At 39.1% G+C, this 18,444-nt stretch overlaps 1 protein-coding gene and 1 long non-coding RNA gene across 5 annotated transcripts in view; one reads left to right on the top strand and one right to left on the bottom strand.

Annotated features, from left to right (window-relative positions):
- LOC114496072 (cytochrome P450 2C19-like) overlaps positions 1-18,444 on the bottom strand; it is a 186,684-nt gene that overhangs the window by 26,508 nt on the left and 141,732 nt on the right. The window contains exons 1-3 of one of the 4 annotated variants that reach the window (XM_036027016.1): positions 17,976-18,199; positions 15,130-15,292; positions 14,796-14,948 (exon numbers count right to left, since the gene is read on the bottom strand). In XM_036027016.1, coding sequence (XP_035882909.1) covers positions 14,796-14,948; positions 15,130-15,292; positions 17,976-18,143 — 484 coding nt within the window. In that variant the 5' untranslated portion in view covers positions 18,144-18,199. Of the gene's footprint in view, positions 1-14,795; positions 14,949-15,129; positions 15,293-17,975; positions 18,200-18,444 lie in introns of those variants that run through there. The other 3 variants (XM_028511308.2, XM_036027018.1, XM_036027017.1) reach the window with 3 other exon arrangements.
- LOC118500875 lies at positions 173-18,101 on the top strand. The gene is made up of 3 exons (XR_004903455.1): positions 173-187; positions 575-580; positions 17,918-18,101. It is a non-coding gene; the product is annotated as an uncharacterized LOC118500875 (long non-coding RNA).

Below are 18,444 nucleotides of genomic sequence, written 5' to 3'. Positions count from 1 at the left end.
CCATTCCAAAATATTAAAGAGGAGGGAAGACTCCCAAGCTTATTTTAGGAGGCCAGTGTTATGCTAATTCCCAAACCAGATAAAGACACTACAAAGAAAGAAAGTTATAGTCCAATATCCCTGATGAACATAGAAATAGCATCCTCAAAAAATATTAGCAAACCAGATCCAGAAATACATTAAAAAGGTCATACACTGTGATGAAGTGACATTTATTCTGGGGATGCAAAGTTGGTACAATATTCATAAAGCAATAAACATGATACTACACATACAAAATGAAAGGTAAAATTATATGATCCTACTTATAGATGAAGAAATTGTATTTCATAAAATCCTGCACTAATTTACAATAAAAACTTTCAGCAAAGTGGCATGATACCTCAACATAATGAAAACTATGACAAACCCATAACCAACATCACACTCATAAACAAAAACTAAAAGCATTTCCCTTAAGACTGAAAACAAGACAGGGATGTTTGCTTTCACCACTCTTATTCAACATAGTACTGGAAGTCTTAGCTACAGGAATCACACAAGAAAAAGAAATAAAAGACATCCAAATTGGAAGAAACAAGTAAAATTGTCATTATTTGCACATGCCATGATACTGTATATAGAGAATTCTGAAGATTCCACCAAGAAACTACTAGAAGTGATAAAAACAAAATAGAGTCTAAAAACTGATTCAGAAAGTAGCAGGATACAAAATTAATACCCACACATCATTTGTATTTTTGTACACCAAAAATGAGCTAACAGAAAGGGAAACTAAGAAAATAATACCATTTATGATTACATAAAAAATACCAAGGAATAAATTTAACCACGGATGTAAAAGACCTGTAGTTGGAAAATTACAACACAGAAGAAAGAAATTCTAGAAGATACAAATAAGTGGAAACATATACCATGTTCCTGAAAAGGAAGAACTAACACCAGTAAAATGTCCATCCTACCCAAAGCAACCTACAGATTTGATGCAATTCTTATCAAGACACCAATGGTATATTTAACAGAACTAGAACAAGTATTACCAAAATTTATATGGAACCAAGAAAGGCCCTGCATGGCCATAGCAATCCTGAGAAAGAAGAATGAAGTTAGAGGAATCATGCTACTTAACATAAAACTATACTATAAGGCCATTGTAATCCAAACAACATGGTACTGGCATAACAACAGACATGCAGATCGATGGAACAGAATAGAGAGCCCAGAAATAAACCCATACATTTATAGTCAATTAATATTTGACAGAAGAAGCAACCACATACAATGGCTTAAAGATAATCTCTTCAATAAATGGGATTGGGAAAATTAGACAGATTGTGAAAAAAAAAAAAGAATCTAGACCACTTTCTTATACCATAGGCAAGCATAAACTCAATATGGGTTAAAGACTTAAGTGTTAGACTTAAAACCATAAATATCACAGAAGAAAATATAGGCAGTAAAATTTCAGACATCTCTCATTGCTATATTTTTTCCTGATATATCTCTGGGGCAACAGAAACAAAAATAAATAAATAAATGGGACTACATCAAGCTAAAAATGTTTTGCACAGGAAAGGAAACCATTAACAAAATGAGAAGACAACCCACTGAATAGGAAAACATATTTGTCAATAATACTTCTGATATGGGGTTAATATCCAAAATTTAAAGAGAACTTACAAAACTCAATACCAAGAAAACAAACAATCCAATTAAAAATGGACAAAGGAATAAAAGATGCTCAGTATCACTATGAAAAGATGCTCAATATCACTAATCATTAGAGAAATGCAAATTAAAACCACAATGAGATATCACCTCATAGCTGTCAGAATGGCTATCACCAGTAAATCAACAAATGACAAATGTTGGTGAGGATGTGGGGAAAATGGACCACTTATGTACGTTGGTGGGAATGCAGACTGGTGCAGCACAAGTAGTACAGATTCCCTCAAAAAATGAAAAATGTATCTGCCTTTTGACCCAGTGATCTTACTTCTGGGAATATATCCAAAGGAACAGAAACATTAATTTGGAAGAACATAAGCATCCCTATGTTCATTGTAGCATTATTTATAACTACCAAAATATGGAATCAGCCCAAGTGTCCATCCATAGATAAGTGGATAAAATATCTATAGGACATTTACACAGTGGACTACTATTCGGCTGTAAAAAAGAATGACATCTTACCTTTTACAACATGGATGGACCAGAAGAGTATTATGCTAAGTGAAATAAGCTAGTCAGACAAAGACAAATGCCACATGATTTCACTTATGTGTGGAATCTAATGAACAAAATAACAAATAAATAGTAACAGACTCAGCTACAGAGAACAGACTGACAGGTGTTAGAGTGACAGGTAGTTAGCTCACTGGTGAAAAATGTGAAGGGATTAACAAAAAACCCCCTCATAGACGCACACGACTATGTGGTGCATACATAAAAAAAGTTTTCTTTTTTTGGTAGGGGATCTGTAAAATAAAATTGTTGTAATCAAATGATTGCTGAAAGGTCATTATGTGTAAAGGGATCTAAAATTCACATCTATAGATATAATTAAGAATGACTTGAATTGTAAGTATTATGCAAAATGGCATTAGAAAGATGGTGGAATACCATGTCACCTCACAGAAGAGTGATTTAGCAATTATATATGGACTAAACTTCCTTTATAAGATTTCCAGAATCCAGTTAAGGATGCAGTACCATAGCCTAACACGAAGCTGAAAACAGGCACATTAAATCTAGTAATGAGCTCTGGCCAGGAGCATCATCCAGGTTACAAAGGGCTGTGACTTCAATTCCCAGTCAGGACACATACTGAGGTTGTGGGTTCAGTCCCCTGTCAGGGAGTGCATGGGAGAAAACCGATAGATGTTTCTCTCCCCCTCTCTCCCTCCCATTCCCTCTTTAAGCATGTCCTCAGGTGAGAAAAAAAGAAACAGGTAACAAGAGCAATTTCACTGTTCCTGCATCAGCACTTCTCCCCAGCTGACACAATTCATTTCTAGAAGAAAATGCCTCAGGTCATGACTACTCCATCACATGAAAGAGAAGGATGGAACATGCACCCAATGTGGCAGCTATCCAGTGGGCTTCAGAGGGACTGGTTTCTCTTTCCTCCCTTAGTGCACTGATAGCCTCAGACCACTGAGAAAAAAAGGAGGAGAGAGTCATGTTTGTCTGTAGCCAGCTTGGCTTGGAAGAAGTTAAAAATGGCACACAACTTGAAAGGAGGGAAGTGGAGCATGCATCTGGTGTTCTGGCTTTTTGGAGGGTTACCAAAGGGCCTTGTATCTGTCTTACCTGACTCAGGCAATTTCTACACACTAACAACAAACTCTCTGAAATAGAAATAAAGAAAAATAGCTTTTTAAATAGCAAAATATTAGAATACTTAGGAATAATTTTAATCAAGGAAGTGAGAGATCCACACATTTATCTCATAAGACATTAATAAAACTAGAGAGTTGATAAGATGGCCTCAGGGTAGGAGGGAGCAGATTCCACTTCTCCCTACACATGGGAGAAAATCCTAGCTGATCTACGGAATAAAAGAGCAAACAGCCAACAGTACCTCTCGGCATATATGAAAATAAGAGACCAAAAATTGTAGTGGACACTGAAAAACCAGACAGTAAGGAGAGTGCTTCAGGACAATAAGGTCCCAGGGACCAGTGTGGGACCATGGCAGCTGTAGCCCCAGACCCGGCCCCTGCTGTTGAGTCTGTCATAGAGTCCTTGGGAGAGAGCTGGGGCAACTGCTTCCTCCCTGGCCAAACATGGCCTGAGCAGCACTGGGAGAGACCTGGTTGCTTAAAGTCGCAGAGAGGGGAATAAGGTCTAAGTGGCAAACACAGAGGGGCTGCAAGCACCCACAGAGTCTGTGGATGCCAGTAGAGTTGAGAATTGCACAGTGACAGGCCCTGACCCCGATAGTCCCTGGTCTGGCTGGAGAATTGGGCTGTGGGGGAGGCGAGGCTGCTGTACAGAGTGGCAGTCTTGAGTAGGAAGAATTTCTCAAGAAGAGAAAGTGAAAAGACAGACACTGTTCAGGGAATTCTCTTGCAGCAATCACTCCAGCCTCCCGCCACCCAACCCAGCAGTGATCCCGAGGTTGCGCGGAAAGTTGTGTGGAAGACCCTGTGCACTCCCATAGCACTGGGAAGGGTGTGCACCTGCGGGACCCAGGCAGCCTGACAGAGCACCTGCGTGCCCGCACCCCAGCCCACAGCAGAAACACTGGGGGAAAGGCCTGGATTCTGCAACCAAGGTGCTGGGGAGAGGCACCAGGCTAGCTACAGGAGGTTGATTGAGTGCAGGTCTGGAAGGAAGAAAAGCCATACCAATCACCCCTCAGCCTGCTGCAGCCAACAAGACCAGAAAAACCAGTTTGGGCACTTTGAAACCAAGAGGATTTTTATTTTATTTTATTTTTAGTTTTTAAATAATGTTTTATTTTTATTTTTATTATTTTTTATCTTTCATTTCCTTTTTCCTCTCTTTCCTTCTTTCTTGTTTTATTCCTTCTTCCTTTCTCTCCAATTTTATCTCTTCTCCTTCCTTCTTCTGCCTTTTTTTAACACCTACCAGTGAGATAAAAAATAAAAAACCTGGAACTGTGAAAAGACCACAGTTGGACCCAAAGAAGGGGAATCACAACAACTGAGACAGTGAGACAAATTTCACTTTGCTATTACAGAGAAACTGCAAGTTATTGCATATTTGCATTATTAACATTTTTTCATTATTCTTACAGCTTATATTTTAATAGTATTTTTGTATTCCTCTTCTTTCTGTATAGTCTGCTTTGCTTGGCTGTTTATATTGTATCATTAGACAGGTTTCCCCTGATTTCCCTTTCATAGTGTATTGCTAATTTACTGTCCTTCACTTCACTCGTGTCCCATTAGCACACTACTCAAGGTCCTATACTCCTGACTCTTGTTATACAGATAACATAGATTCTGTCATATGATTGTTGCTCTAATATTATTGTAAACAATGGCTATTCCATACAATTGTAAATACTTCACAACACCCCTCCCAGATCGTAGCCCACTTCAAGTTTCCTGAACTCTATTACTGTAGTGGTTAACTCTATTCTCTCACACACTACACCTATTTACTATCCTTTACTCTCACCTTACCTCAGAATCTGAACTCCCACAAACTCACTGCTTTCTAGATCCAACTCACAATCTTTCCTTCCACAACAAGAGTCTTATCTTCTTTTCTATCCTTTCTAAAAATCAGCTAGTTGGGTGGAAGATCATGGTTAACACTATACATAGTCAAAGGATCTCCTATCTCTTCTCTACTGGCTGCTACTGTAAATACCATAAAATACTCTCTTGCTGTCTTAAACCATTTTGCCTTCCCCCTTCAACGGATCACAAAAAAGAGAGTAGGTGGAAGCGGTGAACACCAGGATACCCACTGGAAGAGGAGCTTGGGAGATTAAGGAGACTGTGCCACTGAATCTCAAAGGTATTCTACCACAGAAGTTCACACCATAAACCTAGGGAGCCAGAACAGGTCAGTTTAAGAAGCTGAGGCTAACAAGAAGAGTCTCACAAACAATGGGAGACAAAGAAACAATCCCCAAATGAAAGGAAAGGAGGAAGTCTCAGAAAGAATGCTAAATGAAATAGAGGCAACTCAACTATCAGATATTGAGTTCAAGGCAATGGTTATCAGAAAGCTCAATGAGCTCACAATGAGCTACCAGAAACTACAGGGAAACTACAACGATCTCACTGCAAACTATATCAACATGAAAAATGAAATAGAAACTATCAGCAAGGGCCAAGAGGAAATGAAGAATACAATTTCTGAACTGAAGAGCACAGCAGAAGGAAACAAAAGCAGGATTGATGAAGAAGAAGATCGGATCAGCAAACTGGAGGAGAAAGTAGAAGAAAACACCCCGAAAGAACAAGAAAAGGAAAAGAGGCTCAGAAAGAATGAAGAGGGAGTAAGAGAAATGCAAGACAATATGAAACATAATAATATCCGTATAATAGGGATACCGGAAGGAGAAGAAGAAGAGCAAAGGATAGAAAACCTATTTGAAAAAGTAATGATGGAAAACCTCCCTAATTTGATGAGAGAAAAAGTCACAAAAATCCAGGAAACACAGAGAGTCCCAATCAAGAGGAACCCAAAGAGGCTCACCTCAAGACACATCATAATTAAAATGACAAAATACTGAGACAAAGAGAGAATCTTAATAGCAGCAAGGGAGAAATAGGAAGTAACATACAAGGAACCCCAATGAGGTTAGCAGCTGACTTCTCAATGGAAACACTCCAAGCCAGAAGAGAATGGCAAGAAATATTCCTAGCAATGAGAACCAGAGGTCTGCAAGCAAGGCTACTTTACCCAGCAAGGCTCTCTATCAAGATAGAAGTCCAAATAAGAAGCTTCCCAGATAAAAGAAGTTTAAAAGGATACACCTCCACCAAACCAGCTCTGCAAGAGATGCTAAAGGGACTGCTTTAAGGAAAGAAAGGAAAAGAGAGAGAGAGAGAGAGGAACACAGGTATGAAAATGGCAATGAATAAGTATCTATCAGTAATAACCTTAAATGTAAATGGATTAAATGCTCCAATCAAAAGACATGGAATAGCTGAATGGATAAAAAAAGCATGACCACCAATATGTTGCCTACAAGAGACCCGCCCCAGGACAAAAGATATACACAGACTAAAAGTGAAGGGCTGGAAACAAATTTTCCAAGCAAACAGACAGGAAAAAAAAGCCTGGATAGCAATACTCATATCAGACAAAATAGGCTTCAAAAAAAAGGGCCATAAAAAGAGGCCCAGAAGGTCACTTCATAATACTCAAGGGAAGAACCCACCAAGAAGACTTAAGCATTGTAAATATACATGCGTCCAACATAGGAGCACCCAAATACATAAAGAAAATCTTAGAGGCCTTCAAGAAAGATATTGACAGCAACACAATTATAATAGGGGATTTTAACACCCCACTGTCAAAAATGGACAGATCTTCCAAACAAAATATCAACAAAGATATTGTGGCATTGAACAATGCCCTAGAAGAAATGGACTTAACTGATATATATAGAGCCCTTCATCCCAAAGGAACAAATTACACATTCTCTTCAAACACACATGGAACATTTTCAAAGATAGACCACATGATAGGACACAAAGCAAGCCTCAAAAAATTCAAGAAAATTGAAATTATACCAAACATTTTCCCTGACCACAAATGACTGAAACTAGAAACCAACCCCAAGGGAAGAAACCCAAAACACTCAAAATCATGGAGATTGAATAGCATAGTATTAAATAATCAGTGGGCCAAGAATGAAACAAAAGAAGAAATCAAAAAGTTTCTGGAAACAAATGAAAATGAACTCACAAAAAACCAAAACATATGGGACACAGCCAAGGCAGTCCTGAAAGGGAAGTTCATAGTGATACAGGCCTGCCTAAAAAAGATAGAAACATTTCAAACAAACAATCTAACCGTACGTCTATAAGAACTTGAGGAACAACAACAAAGACAGCCCAGAGCAAGCAGAAGGAAGCAAATAACCAAGATCAGAGCAGAAATAAATGACTTAAAGACTAAAAGCACAATTCTAAAGATCAATAAATCCAGGAGCTGGTTCTTTGAAAAGATAAATAAAATCGACAAGCCTTTAAGCAGGCTCATCAAGAAAAAAAGAGAAATGATCCAAATAAACACAATCAGAAATGAAAGAGGAGAGATTACAACTGACACCACAGAAATACAAAGGATTGTAAGAAATTACTGTGAAGAATTGTATGCCAAGAAATTTGAAAACCTAGGTGATATGGACAAATTTCTAGAAAAATATGATCTTCCAAAACTCAATAAAAAAGAAGCAGAAAGCCTGAACAGACCAATAACAGAGATGAAATTGAAGCAGTAATCAAAAAACTCCCAACACACAAAAGTCCAGGTCCAGATGGTTTCACAGGAGAATTCTACAAAGCATTTAAGGAAGAGCTAACCCCTATCCTTCACAGACTATTCCAAAAAATCCAGAATGACGGAAGACTCCCAAACTCTTTTTATGAAGCCAGCATCATCCTAATCCCAAAACCAGATAAAGACACAACAAAGAAAGAAAACTTCAGGCCAATGTCACTGATAAACATAGAGGCTAAAGTCCTCAACAAAATATTGGCAAACTGCATCCAACAGTACATTAGAAAGATCAATACACCATGACCAAGTGGGATTCATTCCAGGGATGCAAGGATGGTTTAATATTCACAAATCAGTAAATGTAATACATCACATAGACAAAAAACAAAGACAAAAATCACATGATAATATCAATAGATGCAGAAAAAGCATTTGATAAGGTACAACACCCATTTATGATAAAAAAACTCAGCAAAGTGGGAATAGAGGGAGCATTCCTCAACATAATAAAGGCCATATATGAGAGACCTATAACTAACATCATACTTGATAGGCAAAAACTAAAATCTTTTCCACTAAGATCAGGAAGGAGACAAGGTTCTCCACTTTCACCACTTCTATTTAATATAGTACTGGAAGTTTTAGCCACAGCGACCAGACAAGAAAAAGACATAAAAGGCATCCAAATCAGAAAGGAGGAAACAAAACTGTCATTGTTTGCAGATGACATGATAGTGTACATAGAAAATCCTATAGACTATGCAAAAAACCTGCTTGACCTAATAAATGAATTTGGCAAAACAGCGGGATACAAAGTCAACATCCAGAAATCAAAGACATTTTTGTATACCAACAGTGAAACAGCAGAAGCAGAAATCAAGAAAAAATATCTCATTTGATATAGCAAAAAGGAAAATAAAATACCTAGGAATAAATCTAACCAAGGAAGTAAAAGACCTGTATACAGAAAACTACACAACACTGAGGAAAGAAATTAAGGAAGACACAAACAAATGGAAAAATATACCGTGTTCATGGATTGGAAGAATTAACATCATCAAAATGTCCATACTACCCAAAGCAATTTACAGATTCAATGCAATACCTATTAAAGTACCAATGGCATATTTCACAGACATAGAACAAACATTTCAAAAATTTATATGGAACCACAAATGACCCCAAATAGCTGCTGCAATTATTAGAAAGAAGAGCAAAGTAGGAGGGATCACAATAGCTGATACCAAACTGTATTACAAGGCCACTGTAATCAAAACAGCTTGATATGGCATAAAAACAGGCACATGGACCAATGGAAGAGAACAGAAAGCCCAGAAATAAGCCCAAGTCTCTACAGCCGATTAATATTTGACAAAGGGGGCAGCAACATAAAATGGAGTAAATATAGCCTCTTCAACAAATGGTGTTGGGAGAACTGGACAACTATGTGCAAAAAGTGAAACTCAAGCACCAACTTACACCATACACAAGAATAAGTTCAAAGTGGATAAAACATTTAAATATAAGTCGTGACACCATTCAAGTCCTAGAGGAGAACATAGGCAGGAAAATCTCAGATATTTCACATAGCAGCATTTTTACTGATATGTCCCCCAGAGCAAGGGACATAAAGGAAAAAATTAAACAAATGGTATCTCATCAAAATCAAAAGCTTCTGCACAGCTAAAGACAACATTAAAATAAAAAGAGAACCAATTATATGGGAAAACATATTAGCCAATGATACCTCAGACAAGGGTTTAAATCTCCAAAATTTATAAAGAACTTACATGACTCCACTCTAAGAAGACAAGCAACCCAATTAAAAAATGAGCAAAGGACTTAAACAGACACTTCTCCAAGGAGGTCACACAGAGGGCCCAGAGACACATGAAAAGATACTCAATATCACTAGCTATCAGAGAGATGCAAATTAAAACCACAATGAGATACCACTTCACGCCAGTCAGAATGGCCATCATAAACAAAGCAACAAATAACAAGTATTGGAGAGGTTGTGGAGAAAAAGGGACCCTACTGCACTGTTGATGGGATTGGAGACTGGTACAACCACTATGGAAAGCAGCATGGAATTTTCTCAGAAAACTTAAAATGGATCTGCCTTTTGACCCAGCACTCCACTGCTAGGGTTGTATCCTAAGAACCCTGAAACACCAATCCAAAAGAACCTATGCATCCCAATGTTCATAGCAGCACAATTTACAATAGCCAAGTGTTGGAAGCAACCTAGGTGCCTGTCAGTAAATGAATGGATCAAAAAACTATGGTACATTTACACAATAGAATTCTATACAGTAGAAAGAAAGAAGGAGCTTCTGCCCTTTGCAACAGCATGGATGGAACTGGAAAACATTGTGCTAAGTGAAATAAACCAGGCGGTGAAAGACAAATACCATATGATCTAACCTTTAATAGGAACCTAAACAAGGAAACACACAAGCCAAATATAACTAGAGACACTGAAATAAAGAACAGGCTGACAGTGACAAGAAGGGTGAGGGGAGGGAATTTCGGGGGAAAAGGGGAAGGGTTTACAGGAACAAGTATAAAAGACAAATGGACAAAAACCAGGGGGGAATGGGAGGTAGTTGGGGAGGGCTGGGGGGTGGGCTGGGATGGAAGTAAAAGACAGAAAACTGTACTTGAACAACAATTAAAATAAAGATTAAAAAAGACATGAATAAAACTAATTAAAGAAGGCATATATAAATGGAAAGATATTCTGTTTATGGACAAGAAGAATTAATAGTGTTAAAATGTCCATACTGCTAAAGCCACTTATAAATTCAATGAAATCTCTGTACAAATTTTAATGGCATTTTTTAAAATGTTCTTTTTATGTTGAGGTATGCTCCCTCCATTCCTACTTTGGTGAGTGTTTTATACCACAAATAAGTGCTGTACTTTGTCAAAGGCTTTTTCCACATCTGTTGATATGATCATGTGATTTTTGTCTTTTCTTTTGTCTATGTGATGTATTATGTTTATTGTTTTGTGAATACTGTACCATCCTTGCATCCCTGGGATGAATCCCACTTGGTCATGGGGTATAATCTTTTTTAATGTATTCCTGGTTATGGTTTGCCAATATTTTATTGTGGAAATTAGCACCTATGTTTATGAACAATATTGACCTATAGTTTTCTTTCTCGGTTATGTCTTTATATGGTTTTGGATTAGGATGATGCTGGCTTCATAAAAAGAGTTTGAGAGTTTTCCCTCTTCTTGGACTTTTTAGAATAGTCTGTGAAGGATACAGGTTAGCTCTCCTTCAACATAATAAATGCCATATATGAGAAACCTGTAGCCAACATCATACTCAAGGGGGAAAATCTAAAAGCTTTCCCACTAAGATCAGGAGCAAGAGAAGGATGTCCACTTTCACTGCTTCTTTTTTAAAAATATATTTTATTGATTATGCTATTACAGTTGTCCCATTTCCCCCTTGATTCCCCTCTGCCATGCATCTCCCTCCCATCCATATCACCCCCAACCGTTAGTTCATGTTCATGGGTCCTACATATTAGTTCTTTGGCTTCTGCATTCCTTATACTATTCTTAAATTTCCCCTGTCTATTTTGTACCTACTATTTATGCTACTCATTCCCTGTACCTTTTCCCCCGTTACCTCCTTCCCCCTCACTGCTGATAATCTCCATGTGATCTCCATTTCTGTTCCTGTTCTAGTTGTTTCCTTAGTTTGTTTTCCTTTTTGTTTTTATTTTCTTTAGGTTCAGTTGTTGACAATTGTGAATGTTGTCATTTTACTGTACATAGTTTTGATCTTCTTCTAATTCTTAGATAAGTCCCTTTAAGATTTCATGTAATAAGGGATTGGTGATGGTGAACTCCTTTAACTTGACCTTATCTGGGGAGCACTATACCTGCCCTTCCATTGTAAATGACACGTTTGCTGGATATAGTAATCTTGGATGTAGGTCCTTGCCTTTCATGACTTGAAATACTTTTTTCTAGTGCCTTCTTTCCTGTAAGGTTTCTTTTGAGAAATCAGCTGATAGTCTTATGGGAACTACTTTGTAGGTAACTGCCTCCTTTTCTCTTGCTGCTTTTAAGATTCTCTCCTACTTTTAATCTTGGGTAGCTTAATGATGATGTGCCTTGCTGTGTTCCTCTTTGGGTCCAACTTCTTTGGGACTCTCTGGGCTTCCTGGATTCCTGGAAGTCTATTTCCTTTGAAAGATTGGGGAAGTTCTCCTTCATTATTTTTTCAGATAAGTTCTCAATTTTTTGTCTTCCTCTTCTTCTGGGACCCCTATGATTACGATGTTGGAATGTTTAAAGTTGTCTCAGAGGTTCCTAAGCCTCTACTCATTTTTTTGAATTCTTGTTTCTTCATTCTGTTCTGATGTTAATTCTTTCTTGTGGCCCAAACTGGTTTTTTTATTTAGTTGTATTTTTTTTTATTGATTATGCTATTACAGTTGTCCCATTTCCCCTTCATTCCTCTCCACCCTGCACACTCCTCCCACCTACATTCCTCTCTTTAATTCATGTCCATGTGTCATAAGTTCTTTTCTTTTTTTATTTTTTAAAAATATATTTTATTGATTATGCTATTACAGTTGTCCCATTTCACCCCCTTTATTTCCCTCCAGCCTACACACCCTTTCTCACCCACATTCCCCCCCTTTAGTTCAGGTCCATGTGTCATAAGTTCTTGAGCTTCTACATTTCCCATACTATTCTTGCCTTCCCCCTATTTTCTACCTACCATCTATGATACTTATTCTCTGTACCTTTTTCCCCTCTTTCCTCCTGTTGATAACCCTCCATGTGGTCTCCATTTCTGTGGTTCTGTTCCTGTTGTAGTTTTCTGCTTAGTTTGCTTTTCCTTTTGTTTCAGGTGTGGTTGTTAGTAATTGTGAGTTTGCTGTCATTTTATTGTACATGTTTTTTATCTTCTTTTTCTTAGATAAGTCCCTTTAACATTTCATATAATAAGGGCTTGGTGATGATGAACTCCTTTAACTTAACCTTATCTGGGAAGCACTTCATCTGCCCTTCCATTCTAAATGAAAGCTTTGCTGGATAGAGCAATCTTGGATGTAGGTCCTTGCCTTTCATGACTTGGAATACTTCTTTCTAGCCCCTTCTTGCCTGCAAGGTCTCTTTTGAGAAATCAGCTGACAGTCTGATGGGAGCTCCTTTGTAGGTTACTCTTGCTGCTTCTAGAATTCTCTCCTTCATTTTAATCTTGGGTAATGTAATTATGATGTGCCTTGGTGTGTTCCTCCTTGGGTCCAACTTCTTTGGGACTTTCTGAGCTTCCTGGACTTCCTGGAAGTCTATTTCCTTTGCCAGATTGGGGAAGTTCTCCTTAATTATTTGTTCAAATAAGTTTTCCACTTGTTGCTCTTGCTCTTCCCCTTCTGGTACCCCTATAATTTGGATGTTGGAACGTTTAAAGATGTCCTGGAGGTTCCTAAGCCTCTCTTCATTTTTTTGAATTCTTGTTTCTTCATTCTTTTCTGTTTGATTGTTTCTTTCTTCCTTCTGGTCCACTGCATTGATTTGAGTCCAGGTTTTTTCCCCCATCACTATTTGTTCCCTGTGCTTTTTCCTTCATTTCACTTAACATAGCCTTCATTTTGTTCTCTAATTTGTGACCAAAATCAACAACTTCTGTGAGCATCCTGATCACCAATGCTTTGAAAGTATGCATCTGATAGGTTGGCTATCTTTTTGTCACTTGAAAGTATTTGCTCTGGGGCTTTCATCTGTACTTCCATTTTAGCTATTGTTTTTTTGTCTTGTGGCACCTGTTAAGTATGAGGGGTGGAGCCTTATGTGTTCACCAGGGTGGTTCAACCCAGTTGCTGAGTTGTGATGCTGTTTGTGAGGCAGGGGTCTGAGAGGGAACAATGGTGCTTGCTCCGCTCTCTCGGATTTCAGTCCCTTCCGTCGCTTCCCATAAGCAAAGTGGGCCCTTCTGGTGCTGATTCCCATGTGGGTGGGTTTGTGTATGTTCTAGGCCCCTGTGGGTCTCTCCAACAAACTCTCCTGTGAGGGTGGGAGTCCCTCCCAGCAACTCAATATCCACAGGTGTTTTCAATCAGTGTTTTGAGGCTTTATTTCCTTGCGCTGGGGCCCATGGTTGGGTGGTCTGTCTTGCTCCCCAGCTTCGCCTTGTTTGCGCATGAATGTGGGACCACTCGGTTAGCCAGTCACCCTGTGTGCCTCACTGGGTCTGCCCACTGCCACCCCTCACCCAGTGTCTGCCTGCCACCGTCTGTACGCCTGGGTTCCGTCAACTGCTGCCTTGTGGGCTGGGGTCCACAAGCCACCACTTTTTTTTTTTCTGGGATTCCTCTCTGCCTGGGACCCATTCTGCCCCATTGCCCAACTCTGCTCTTCCTACTGGACTGGATGAATGTGTCTAACTCCTTGGTTGTCAGACTTCCATACAGTTCAATTTTCTGTCAGTTCTGGTTGTTATTTTATTTCTAAATTTTTGTTGTCCTTAATTTGGTTGTTCAAGGAGGCACAGCGTGTCTACCTGTGCCTCCATTTTGGCCGAAGTCTCCCTAACTTTTTCAATAAATGAGTAAAAATTATTCTTTGTGATTTCAGATTTGAAAACAATTGAACAATTTTCAGGAGAAAATAGGATTGAATGACCCCTTCTACCCACACTGTCTATGCAATTGTGGATGCACATGCAAGGAGCATAAACAGACAACCCTCCCTCCTTCACATGGGGGCTGACACAACCACCCATATAAAAGATTTGGCTGCCCCTGAAATGTTTCCAAGGACGTCACTAGGGAACACAACGGTCTGTTAAGGTCAGAGTTACAGTATACAGAATCACCCACCATTGGTTTTCCTCAGCAACTCCACAAGGCAGTGGGCTTCCTCTTGAACACGGTCCTCAATACTCCTCTTGCCCATCCCCAAATTCCGCAGGGTCATGAGGGAGAAGCGCCGCATCTCTTTCCATCCATTTCCAGTGTTGAAAATGATTCCTTCTGGGGAAGGGGGGGAGGGTTACAGAAACTGGCAGGGAGGGGCTAGGCACAGAGGAGGAAGCTGACACTTGGCAGCCACAAGCATGGACCAAACTCTGCTGAAGAGGTCTTTAAATTTCTGTTGTCCATTCTCTCCACCCCCATTATAGTACTGAACATATATGGGTACACAGGCACCTACCTCGTCCTTTGTTAGCTTTTTCAACCAGTGGAAAACTTCCTCTGCCAGAGAACTCCTCAGCCTGATCAATCAGGGCTTCTTTTACTGCCTCATATCCATGCAGCACCACAGTGGGCTTCCTGCCAAAGTACACTGTGAACACTGGGCCGTAGATTTTGGAGAGCTGGCAAGTGGAAAGGAGATGCAAATACTCGCAAAAGAAATCTCTCTTTGACAATATATTGTGCCTGATTCAAAACGATATCATTCTGATTTTATGTTTTTATCCTGTGAGACAGCCTAACATATTTCTGAAATTAATATGAGGGTGATTGTGAATAGCTGCCACTTACATGCCTGCAAATGGCCTGAGTAATTTGTACCCATGTTACAATTAAACTTCAAAACAGCATCATCAGCAAGTTCATTTGCTGCTATTACAAAAATGGAAACTGATGTCAGAATTCATTGTCAGCATCCCCTAGCTACTATGTAGAAGATCAAAATTTCAACCTTTTCCTATTTAACCAGTGATATTTGAGTAATATGAGGGGACCCCCATAAAACTAGAATTACTTCTGAAGTATGAGGCCCTTGTAGTACAGGCCTCCCCCACTAGGTGAATGTTCTAGGAACCTATCTGTATCAGTGTGTCATCTCGAATTGGCATTTCAACTCGTTTGCCCATTTCATAATGGGTGATTTATGAGTGCACCTGCCCACACCACACTGAATGTTCAGCAGTTTTTGACCAAAACCAGCATGACCCCATTGCCACACCCTCACTATCCACCTTATCTCGCCCCAGCCACTCCCCCTGCCCCTCAGAATTAAAAAAGTCCTTAAAGGAAAATGTTTTCCCTATATGGAAGTGCTGAAACAAAAAATAACAACAGCACTAAAAGGCATCAAAATCGATGAGTTAAAAAACTGGTTTGTTTTTTTAAACATATTTTATTTAATATGCTATTAGAGTTTTCCCAGTTGTGTCCCCTTTGTTCCCCAGAGGAGAGCTGGTGTGATTCCTGTCCTTAGTAGCATGGCCTATTATAGTAAAGCACCTAAATATTATGTGGGGTAGAGCATTACATAATCGCCAGCATGGGGCAACCCTCTTCACTGCTTTATGGCTCCGTGTGGGAGAGGTCTCAGAGAGGGGTTCAGTATTGCTATCTCTCTTCTAGAGGTTGACCAGCTTTCGCTCCTTTCCAGTCACTTCACCACTCCCTATATGTGGTTGACATCCCTGCAACTGTTGCCCTGGTGCTGAATCCCAGAATGGTTTCATTCTGGGATGGATTCAGTGGGTTTGTGTACATTCTAACACTGTGAGGGCCCTTTAAGCAGTGTCTCCTGAAATTCTGGCAGTTTCTTCCACTGCCCCAACCTACATTGGATTTTATAGCCAGAAGTTATGGTAATTTCTCTTCCTGGCATTGAAACTCTGGACTGTGTGGTCTGGCCTGGGGCTGTGATCACTCACTCCCAAGGTATTCCTTCTGATTTTTATCCACCACTTACGTATATGGGACTGTCCATTCTGCCACCACTGCTGCCTCTCAGCACCACACCGCATATCCACACCTCTGGGTCTCTGGGTCTCCTTTCCCTCCTACCCATCTGGATGAATGTGGCTTCTTTAAGTCCTTAGTCCTTAAAGAAGTTGGACTTCTATACAGTTTGACTTTCTGAGAGTTTTGGGTGTTATATTTTTTAATGCTTAGTTGTAATTCTCTTTGTGGTTGAGTAAAGAGGCAAAGCATGTGTACCTACTCCTTCATCTTGACCAGAGGTCTCCCAAAACTGTTTTGAGCAGTGGAAGAGAGTCTCAATAGGTGTATTGCATCACATGGGGAGAACTATGGAAGGTGACTGAGGTTTAAAAGTAAGAATAAATGCCCATTTTTAAAAATATGAATTCCGGCTTTTTTTCAGTCCTCCATTGTATATCAATCCCTGATGACCACCATATGAGCAATACCCAGCTGACTACTTCAGGATCATTTGTAGAGGTCTTGTCACCAGAATTTTGATTCAGTAGCCCTGTGATGAATATTATAAATCTATGTTCTAAAAAATCACTCCAGATGATTCTGACGCCCAGCCCAGTTTGTGATCCACTGGCATTACTATCACAGAGGCAGTGCCAGGACTGGAATAATTGCATGGATGGACAATTTTGTGCTGGCTGTGGCCAAAGGATCCTGTTTCCAGAAAGTCAGCCCTGATACTTATTTTTCTTTCATTCACTTTTACTGTTCCTAATCCCAGAGTTTCTTTCTTGACATCGGGCTTACTTTGTTTCCTCAGAGAAATGAAGTTTTTATGGCTATTCTGAACAAAACATTGTTTATATAGTAGATGAGTTTTTTTAAAGTAAATTTATTGGAGCAACATTGGTTAATAAAATTATATAGGTTTCAAGTGTGCCATTATATGATACATCATCTGCATATTGCATTGTGTGTCCAGCACCCAAAGTAAAATCTTCTGACAACTTTTTGAATAAAATCTGTAATCAAAACACTTTCCTTACCATTTACCTTCAGCCAAAAATTATGTAAAATGATGCAGAAACTAAAACAGGAAGCAGGTTCTCTTGTCTTTTGCTACTTTATTGTTTCTAGTATACAGAGACCTAATGTTCCTCATTCGTAAAACACATTATTTTGTTTCACTATTCTCATAGATGAGAAAGAAAAATAAAACTCCATGGGGAGTATTTGCTTTACAATAACATATATAATAGCTTTATTTTAATGTATTATGGTTTATTCAAATACATTTTAATAAATGTTTTTATATAAAGGTAGGTGTTAATTTACTTACCCTTTGCAAGCTGCTGGAGGAACATAAAACATACTCACATTGCTTAAGGATTTGCTGATGTTCTTCACATCCAACTGCAGCATATTTCCAATAATTGGCAGAGGTGTGGGGCCCGGTGGAAGTTTTCCTTTTCCAGAACTCTGTTTCCACAGTGAAAGGAGAAGCAAACAGGAGAGACAGAGCACCAGGCCCACAAGTGGGTCCATTGTAGCTGTCTCTTCTTACTGAGTCAACTGAGAGCTTAAAATCCAAACATTTATAACACTCCCTGGTATCCAGCATTGCCTGTTTGAATCATAGGGTGATTACTCAACTAGGTCTATTTGCTTTGATCTAAAGATCAAATCATTTTTGAGTGCCTCACTGTGGAGATTCTGGGTTAACAGATTTCGAGTAGAGACAAACTGCTGCTATTTATTTTTAAACACCCCACATGGTTGAGAACCAGAGAAGTAAAATGGTTTAATTTTTAAAAATTGCTCAGTATTCTGGATTCTCAGATTAATG

This window comes from Phyllostomus discolor, chromosome 5, assembly GCF_004126475.2.
Source record: "Phyllostomus discolor isolate MPI-MPIP mPhyDis1 chromosome 5, mPhyDis1.pri.v3, whole genome shotgun sequence".
Classification (NCBI taxonomy): Eukaryota; Metazoa; Chordata; class Mammalia; order Chiroptera; family Phyllostomidae; genus Phyllostomus; species Phyllostomus discolor.
Note: the sequence above shows the minus strand (reverse complement) of the source record. Positions and strands in the feature narration are given on the sequence as shown.